The 9,813-nt window shown below is 35.2% G+C and overlaps 1 protein-coding gene across 1 annotated transcript; it reads left to right on the plus strand.

Moving 5' to 3' along the window:
- The first annotated feature begins 538 nt into the window (after positions 1-538).
- On the plus strand, positions 539-9,109 carry nkx6-2 (NK6 homeobox 2). Its single transcript, XM_088351352.1, has 3 exons — positions 539-1,185; positions 4,634-4,806; positions 8,410-9,109. The coding sequence occupies exons 1-3, from the start codon at positions 705-707 to the stop codon at positions 8,668-8,670; spliced, it is 915 nt and encodes a 304-aa protein (XP_088207478.1). The 5' UTR covers positions 539-704; the 3' UTR covers positions 8,671-9,109.
- The last annotated feature ends 704 nt before the right edge of the window (positions 9,110-9,813 follow it).

Here is a 9,813-nt window from a genome sequence, read left to right on the forward strand (position 1 = left end):
CTGCATTTAAATCGACGTGCAGTAGTCTGTTATACATTTTAATGGTATATTGTAATTCATATTGTGTGAATTTACAACGTGCAGACGTTTAAAAAAAATAATATTTAGCACTTCATCTGAGACATAATTCATACTTCAAATTTTGGCCTTAAAAAAGTTTTTAACTGTGACGTTCGCGTTCGATTCACGCAATTTGGGTGAGAAGGAAGTTGTTGCTATTTCACAACATTAAAAATAACTTGATGTTTGAAAATGATAATTATATGTACTAATACACGTTTTAATGTGAAAGACGCTCCCCAATAAATCCATCGCGTCCTTTTTAGCCGGGCGTGCTTCAAGTGAAGTTCCCCTTTTCGACGGCGCGCGGAGGCAGCAATTCCCCGCCTCAGCAGCGCGCTTCCGCGTTTCATCCAATAGGAGCAAAGAACTTTTCTGATCTTGTCCAATCAGCGTACGGCGGTCTTCCGCTCTCATCCAATGGGGAACCCGCGCGTGCAGGTGGCTCCTCTGTTATCAGCGGCGCCCTGGTCGCCCGCAACACACCGCCTCAAGTGCTTGAAAAGCGGCGAGATTATCTCAAGATCGCCGCCGACTTCCTGTCACTTTTTCCGGGCAACAGAGGAAGCAGGCGCCCGGGGGACACGGACCAGAAGATCGCTTACTTTCACTCTCAAACTTCCTTTCGATTTTAATGTTGCCAAATGTTAGCGGTAGGGCAGATGGAGGCTAACCGGCAGAGTGCGTTCGTCCTGGGCAGCACCCCGCTGGCGGCGTTGCACAACATGACCGAGATGAAGACGTCCCTTTTCCCCTACGCGCTCCAGCAGAGTCCGGCCTCGGCGGCAGCGGCGGCCGCGGCGGCGGCAGCGGCGGCCGCCGCCGGTTTTAAGGCGCCTTCCATGTCCAGCCTCAACTCGCAGCTGCCCAGCGGAGCGACCCCGCACGGAATAAGCGACATCCTGGGGAGACCCATCACCACTGCCGGCCAGTTGCTGTCTGCCGGCTTCCCCAGGATCAACGGCATCAACGGGCTGGCCGGAGCCGCCGCCGCCGGGATGTACTTCAGCCCCGCGGTGTCCCGCTACCCCAAGCCGCTCGCTGAGCTCCCCGGCCGGGCACCGATCTTCTGGCCCGGCGTCATGCAGGGATCCCCGTGGAGGGACCCCCGAGTGCCCTGTCCCTGTAAGTACTTATATCATACCTGTCTACTTTTTTGTGTTTTAATTTAGACACAAAAACACCATCAATCGTTAATTAACAAAAGAAACAATACACTACAATACAATAATAGCCAATTTTTATTTTATTTTCTCTTTTCTAGTAACAACAAATCGGAGACAAAATTGAGACATGATCCAAATCAAAACGAGGACAAACAGGCTCAGAGATAGCTTATTTCCTCGGGCCATCACCACCCTAAACAAGCCTACACAACTGTTAAAAATATCCCTCGGCTCATTTTTTTCCTTCTTTTTTAAGGTTATTGCATAAAACTGTGACTAATTTGAATTGAATTGTTTTTTTTTTGTCACTGGTTTATTGGTAAATACCCAGAAGAAATCATAAAGATTATAAATATATGTCTTAACTTTAAATTAATATGTTTTTCCTAGATGGGTTCCAATGGTAGAAAATATAGTTTGTATTCCCAATTTAATATAAACTCATACCTGTCGACCTGAGCCTATTGCTTCCCTTATTAATAACTGTTATTCTTCTTATTAAGCGATAATAATAATAATTGATAGTATTACTCGTGTAAAGAGGATTTGTTTTATTTTATTTACTAAATAAACAACACGTACAATTCTGTCAGAATATTTTTAGTTATTTCACCACTTGCATTATACTCAGTGTTGCTTATTATACAAAATAATACATAACATGGAGTACATAATTTAATAATAAAACAGTATAAAATAAGAGAACAACAAAAAACTGACAGGTTGGTTAAAGAGAAAAAGATGGCTCCACTTTGAAATGAAAACAAATCCTACAAATTAAAAACCAAACAAAAATTGAGGTTAATTCAATTTCCTTCGAAGATGCTTTAATTCATTTTTAAATAAATATAATTCTAGGGATTTTTTAAAGATAATTCCAGATGAAACATCTTCATTTTAATGACGTCTCCATTAAAAACGATATTCTTATTATTTTATGACAGGCACACGAATCATAACTAAGTGACAAATTGTCCCCTTAATTTAATTAGTTTCCGATAGACAATAGTTTGATTTATTAACTAACGACATTGCAAATGTGTCAACGCATTTATTTTTTGATCGAGTATTAGTTTTTGAGGGGATTAGTTGGTAAAGTAAATACTAAATAACTGAAGAGATAAGACTCATATTTAAATCTAGGATTGGCGATGTAATCGTTGTTGTATTGTTATTATCATCATCAATAGGATTATCAATACCGCTATTATTATTATAAATATTTATATTACATTTATTATTATGCACTTATTTCTGCATCTTGATGTACATATATAACTGCACAAAATGGTCCCCTTAAGACCCTAATGTTATGGGAACACCCGTCACCCCATACTCATTTTAACTTCTATTAACATTGTACACCAGGGTTGCGTAAAAAAAATGGCATTTTTATGTTAATGACGATAAAAAAAATCTTAAATCTTAATTATTGCATCATATTAGTATCATTATTCAAATATTATTTTTATTATTAGCACTATCTTGTTATTATTGTTGTTTTGAACCAGATGAGAGGAAGGACAATTTGCAATTCTTTCGCATGTTTTCTCACTTTTTTTATGAATAAGTCCGTTAATATTTTCATTTTATTTTGAATAATTAAATACACGGAGATAAGTATAATAAGCTATACAAATAGCGATGCAACTATAAATTAAATGCATGAAGTACAACAGAATTGGAGGGCTTCTCTTTTAAGTGCAAAGTGAAAAAATTATATGAATTAAATAAATTGTTATGATTTCAATGAATTGTTATTTTAATTATAATTGTAATTGCTTTTGCTTTAAATGTGGGAACACTAGAAATGTATTTCTCTTTTTATTTGGTAGCAAATACAGTTACATTTATATTTTCCTCTAAATATAGTTTGTTTTTTAATTTTATATAAAATAATTTACTAGGTGAATTTCGAACCCCAGGCCTCGATTTTAGCGCCAATCAACACATACTTGTTGATTCGCTAATATAAATAAACTCAATTTTATTTACATATCACTTATTTTCTCAGAGTATTAAAGAAAAAAAACGCTTAGTGTATTTCATGGAAACATCTGCAAAATTGCCAAAATATATGAGTTATAATAATTTAAAAAAATCAACGCCTGAGGCCTTTTTTCACATATTATTTTAATAGATGAGATGAGACGTAATATTCCTTCCAAATTACACATCTGGATAATAACATACACATTTTAAAAAACATAGATATGAGAAAAACGACATACTATATACAAAAATCATACTCTATGACTTGCAATGGACCAAAAATATGGAATTTCTCGGACAATACTTTGTCAAGAGAGAAAATTCAAAACGAAATGGATTCAACGTCACATTCGTGAAATATAGAAATGCCAAGTATTTTGAGCTTTAATATACAAGTTTTTTTGTGTTTAACATTAACCATCAATGAATGAAAAACATGATTTAATTGTATGCACACACACACACATACAGTATATATATATATATATATATATATATATATATATATATATATATATATATATGTGTGTGTGTGTATTTGATGAAAATAGTGAAAGAAATTCAATTAATGTTTAAAAAATCTCCTTAATTAGTATAACCTATACCTAGTTTGTGTATTCATTGATTTATTTATTGCACTCACAAAACGAATTCTTATTTTCCCTGTTATCAAAAATAAATTTAATTTTCTAACATAATACATCCATTAATACATTGAATACTTATTCCAAATCCTATTTTATTTATATAGCCTTTTTCACACACTGAAACGCAACTCAAATATTTTTTTACATGATTTATTACAATTAATTATGATTATTCATTTCCAAAATGTTTTGTAAAGTATTGGTATTTATTTTACTTTGCAAATTATATTTTTAAATATTTTCATTTATTTTGTTTATTCAGTGAAATATATTTTTAATTTGTTTGATTTTACTTTTCATGATTTTTGTATTATTAGTTATCTTTCAAATATATAGTTTGAATTTTTTTTGGTTATCTTTTTATTTAAAAAATGTTTAATAAAAGTGTAATTGCCAAAAAAACACAGTAGAAAGGTGCAGTATGGTTGGCACAAATTGATCCATTCTGCATTCTTTTCATTCTCAATTAGTTATGGATACTAACCAAAATACATATTTCCATATTATTTGTCAATAATACGAAAGAAACACAAAATATTATATCAAGGCTAGGCCTATGACATTTCCAATCACTGTGTGAGCAAAAGACTGAATCCTTAATTCATACTTGCATGGCTGACGTTGCTATCGGTGTGTGAGTGTGTGTGTGAATGGGTAAGTGTGAAGCACATTGTGAATTGACTTGAAAAGCGCTATATACATTTAAACCATTATCTATGTCTCTATTTTTTACATTTTTCTATTTATTCCTTCAACTGTGTTTTGCAGCCCAGGCGAGTTTGATGATGGACAAGGACGGCAAAAAGAAGCACTCCAGGCCCACTTTTTCCGGGCAACAAATTTTCGCCCTGGAAAAAACTTTTGAGCAAACAAAATACCTCGCAGGCCCAGAAAGAGCTCGCCTGGCCTACTCCTTAGGGATGACCGAGAGCCAAGTCAAAGTAAGGCGAAAACAGTTTTATCTGTTCATTATCAGTTATCGCTTTAATGTCTGACAATGTTCTCACGACTGGGCTCAATAAGAACATTCGTAAAAATACACAGTGCGTTTTTTTTAATATATTTCGATCTATTTCATGTTTTCCTCGTGTGTTTTTTTGAAAGTATTTCTTTATTAAAACTCATCAAAAAGGAACAAAATCACCTAAAAAGGAATGGAATCTTGTAAAAGACCCGCCCCCAAATTAATAGTGGATGCTTCTTCTGTCAATCATTTGAATAAATATATGACGTCATTGTAAAAATCCATTTAATCACGATATACATTTAAGTATGTGTATTTTTTAATGGAAACATTTGATCGAATTATTTATTTGTGGAACTGATTTTGAATATTTTTTGTGAAGGTATTATTAATTTTTTTACCCGTCTACTTATGTTTTGATTGAAGTACGTTCTTGTTTTGTATATTGTTTAAAAATAACTACGAAACACATACTGTAGTCCTTTACCGAACAAAGATGAATCAAGTATCTATCTATCTATCTATCTATGGTGTCTATGGTATCTATGGTATTTATCTATCCATCTCTATCTATGGTATCAATGGTATCTATCTATCTATCTATCTATCCATCTCTATCTATGGTATCGATGGTATCTATCTAACTATCTATCTATCCATCTATCTATCTATCTATCTATGGTATCCATAGTATTGATGGTATCTATCTATCTATCTATCTATCTATCTTTCTCTATCTATCTATCCCTATCTATGGTATTAATGGTATCTATCTATCTATCTCTATGGTATTGATGGTATCTATCTATTTATCCATCTATCTATCTATCTCTATGGTATTGATGGTATCTATCTATCTATCTATCTATCTATCTATCTATGGTATCTATCTATTTATCTATCTATTTATCTATCTATCTATCTCTATGGTATCGATGGTATCGTTGGTATCGATGGTATCTATCTATCTATCTATCTATCTATCTCTATGGTGTTGATGGTATCTATCTATCTATCTATCTCTAGCTATGGTTTCTATCTATCTATCTATCTCTAGCTATGGTATCTATCTATCTATCTATCTATCTATCTATCTATCTATCTATCTATCTTTATGTCACAAAATCAAAATCAAAGGACGCAACATAATCGCTTCAAAATTAAACGGGGAAAATACATTGACAGTTCCTGAGGGTTTTATTTAACCGGTGTTAATTTAACACCGAAAGAGTCACTTTCAACACCGCCCAGTGAACCTATATTCCTTGCTAGAGTGTACAATATACACTTAATGTAGACTTCAATTTCGTACAGTTACTATTCACACTAAGGATTGTTAGTCAAGTTTTACACTCCAAGTGAAAAGTCTCTTCCCCGGTGTTGTTCAAATTCAACACTGAGGAGTTCAGAAGTAAGAGTGTGCAGTGTAAATCGTATTTAACGCTATTTTCTTTATGAATAACGCAAGTGTAATCTGTAAACTTACTCTTACAAATGTTGAATGAGATGAAAACACAAAATAAGGCAAGATGGATGAGATTATTGTCTTCCGTTTTACTCTATCCATTGTTGGAAAAACACCAGATGAGTTAAAACAGATATTTAAATTTTACTGTGTAAAAACAATAATAATAACAACAATAATAAGGTACCTAAGTACACTGTGTAATCACTAGCCCACAAGGGATTAAGATTACATTTGAAAAGGGATTCGATTTTATCTGGACATCACACTACTTTTACTCACAGTACCAGAAACGAATGTTATAATATAGAGAAAATAGAACATCGTCCTGAAAAATATAAACAAATGCAAATAAGAGCTTTGTAGTATATTAAAAATACATTTACTTTGGTATCGTGGTTATAGTTTACGTTGTCAGCAAAGGATTTGAATCATGGCACCACGTACTCAACATTGTGGTACCATGAGTAAAAATATGTCGGATGATAAGATCAATTCGAACGTTTTTTTTCCTATGTCATGCATATCAAACATACGGCTCGCAGGCTGGACCCGGCCTGTTGGATGAATGCATCGGGTTTCCTCAAATTCCTTCCTTCCCCTCGAGACTTGCTAATTGTGATTTCCTGGGAAACATGCCTTTGAAAGCGATGGTTTGATTAAAAGCGGCTAGTAGTTATAATTTTTGTTTGTATTTCGTTTCATTTGACTCTTTTCTACTTCAAAATACTGTTGTTTCGGCGGAACACCAGCCCGCCATGAATTTCCGAATATGTCGAAAAAATGAAGGTCATTTCTATCAAAGTTAGGATTTTTTTTTTCAATAAACAGAAACCAAATACTCCCTCTGGTCGCTAGAGGGCAGAAAATAATATGCTCACACCTTAAGGAGGTCCAGCCTAGTGGTTTGATCTGATATTGTCTAATCTTATTCCCAATGCACTAAACCAGTACTACAATAAAGGCACAAAATATTTTTTCATAGCTTCCACTTGAATTTGTGTAGTGTGGTAAGTTGGTTCAGGTGTAAAACCGAATTCGCTCAACTGTTAAATAAATTTGTGTCTTCCAACTCTGTAGTGGTTTAGTGGTTAGGATTCAGTGCTACTGACATCTGTGATCTGGGTTCGATTCCCGCCACATTCAATGTTGATCTAAAGTGGTCAGCTGTATTCTTCGACTGATCAATAATTTTTCGAATATCGAACTACACTACACAGTAAAATAACCAGTGTTGATTTAACACCTAAAGAGTATCTTTAGTGTCCCAGTGAATACACATTCCTTTTAACAGAGTGTAAAATTTCTTCCTCATGCCATGAGGCTCTTTAACTCCACCTGGAGGAGTAAAAGCCCACATTAAACCCCACCAGCACATTTGCATATTACCCTATTTTTATTACAGTGTGTATTTTCAGTAGAACTATTTAATAACTCTATAGCAAAACGTTATATTGGGTATTTTTTTTATTCCTTATCTTTATTATATTATTTTATTTTTCAACACAAGGATACTGCTAGAAGTGTGAATTTCCCTACGGGGATGAATAAAGTATCTATCTATCTAAAATGTACACTGAATGTATAGTTAATTTTATCCCGATAAGAGCTATTATTGTACTCTACACTGCACTCAAGAGTGTAAATCCTGGTGTTGATAATATCAACACTGAGGAGCTTGGATGATAGGGATACGTTGTGCAGTGTAAATCCTATACAAATACTTTCTTCATTCTTAAGAAACACGTATTCTCTACACATGATACAGTTTATTACTTTGTACACCGGAAATGTATTTTACTTCTACCGTTGTCGCATCAACTCTTACATGAATATGTGTGAGTGACGGTGGATCGCTTATTTTGTTCCGATATAGCCAATATTCCGATATCCATCGTTGGAAGAACACCAATGGAGTTAAATTCTATTGACAATGGAGTTTTAACTCTATTTAACTTACTGTGTACCTTGGAGTTCTTTTAAAGTAACTTTTTTTGTAAAATAATGCAACGTTTATTTCTTTCTGCGGGGCCGGGTAACAAACGACCCACGGCCCGGTACCGGTCCCCCCAGCCGGATGTTTCTGACCCTTATTTCCATGTTTTTATCGTCCAGGTTTGGTTCCAGAACCGTCGAACCAAATGGAGGAAGAGACACGCCGCGGAAATGGCCTCGGCCAAAAAGAAACACGATTCGGAAACGGAGAAAATGAAAGAGAGTTCGGAAAACGAAGACGACGACGAGTACAACAAACCTCTCGACCCGAATTCCGACGACGAGAAAATCACGAGACTCTTGAAAAAGCACAAAAGCGGCGGCGCCGGAGCTAATTTGGCCCTCATCAGCCCCTGTAGTAATAGCTCGGACACTTTGTGATGGCCCCGCCCTTTCAGCATAAACTCTTCCGGAGCCCATTTGCACCTGACATGATCGTGAAAGGACACGAACAGAATTCAAAAAAATAAAAAGACATCTGGATTTCCGCATGAATCCACACAGCTTTTATTTTGAAATCCACACCGGAAGACAACGAAAAGAACACGATTTTTCGTTTTTGAATCCGGATTCAACACGTCGGGTGTGAAAGGGGTTTCAAAGCACTCTTGAAGCAGGGTAAAAAAATTGTCCGAAAAACGGATTGTTCTGGAAGGAGATTGTATTGTACAGATTTTCGTTTTGATAAAATAACTTATGCCGTTTCACGCAGACTTCCACGCAGCCCTGACGCGCTTATTTCCACGCAAAAACTATTCCTTTCTTGTTTTTTTTTTTCCAAAAGTCGAACACTTTAAATAGATGTAAATAGCCCCCCCCCCCCCCCCCCCCCCCAAAAAAAAAAAAAACGATGTCCCTAATTGATTTGTTTTGACTTTATCGCGATAGAAAACGTTTTGAATTGTTTGTTGTCGTTGCTTTGAAAGAGTAATTATTATTGCAGCTTCCGGGAGGTTCCAGAGAAAGAAAACAAACCATTTGTGTCATGAATAAATTATTTAACAAGCACTAGTTGGAGTTTTTCCTGTTTGTTTTAATGGAGAGGTGGAAACAAATATTTGAGGGGTGGGGGGCGGGGTCATTGGGAATTTGACGCCAGGGGTGCTCGATATGTAGCACGTTATCTACCGGTGGATCGCTGAGGATAGATTTAGTGCAATGTAGCAGTCAAGCCACATTTATTTATGACGCCCTTAATCACAAAAATGTCTCAAAAGACTACCACTTAAAATTCTTACACCTAAAAGTAACGCAATACTGTAACTATAGAGTGAAAGTAACTATAGAGTTACAAATTACTATATATACCCGCATAGAAGCCAACCCCCTAAAACAGCTTTAAATTTCCACATAAAAAAGAAATAGAATAAAACATATACACCAACCTGTGGAAGCAGTAGCAAATTGGAGAACTCCAAATGTTTCCGAAGCAAGGTGTAATCTATTAGTTTTAAATATGTTTGCCCATGATGCGAGTATTTAATGATTAAGAGTTCAAACGAAATTAATTAGTTGCATTTATAT

This window comes from Urocampus carinirostris, chromosome 13, assembly GCF_059441175.1.
Source record: "Urocampus carinirostris isolate Australia breed hairy pipefish chromosome 13, RoL_Ucar_1.0, whole genome shotgun sequence".
Taxonomy (NCBI): Eukaryota; Metazoa; Chordata; class Actinopteri; order Syngnathiformes; family Syngnathidae; genus Urocampus; species Urocampus carinirostris.

What these genes read in the sequence shown, in the direction of transcription:
- nkx6-2 (XM_088351352.1), top strand. Translation starts at nt 705, where the DNA reads ATGTTAGCGGTAGGGCAGATGGAGGCTAACCGGCAGAGTGCGTTCGTC. An exon ending in CCCCCGAGTGCCCTGTCCCT is followed by an intron (nt 1,186 to 4,633) that starts GTAAGTACTTAT and finishes TGTGTTTTGCAG; the next exon opens with CCCAGGCGAGTTTGATGATG. An exon ending in TGACCGAGAGCCAAGTCAAA is followed by an intron (nt 4,807 to 8,409) that starts GTAAGGCGAAAA and finishes TTTATCGTCCAG; the next exon opens with GTTTGGTTCCAGAACCGTCG.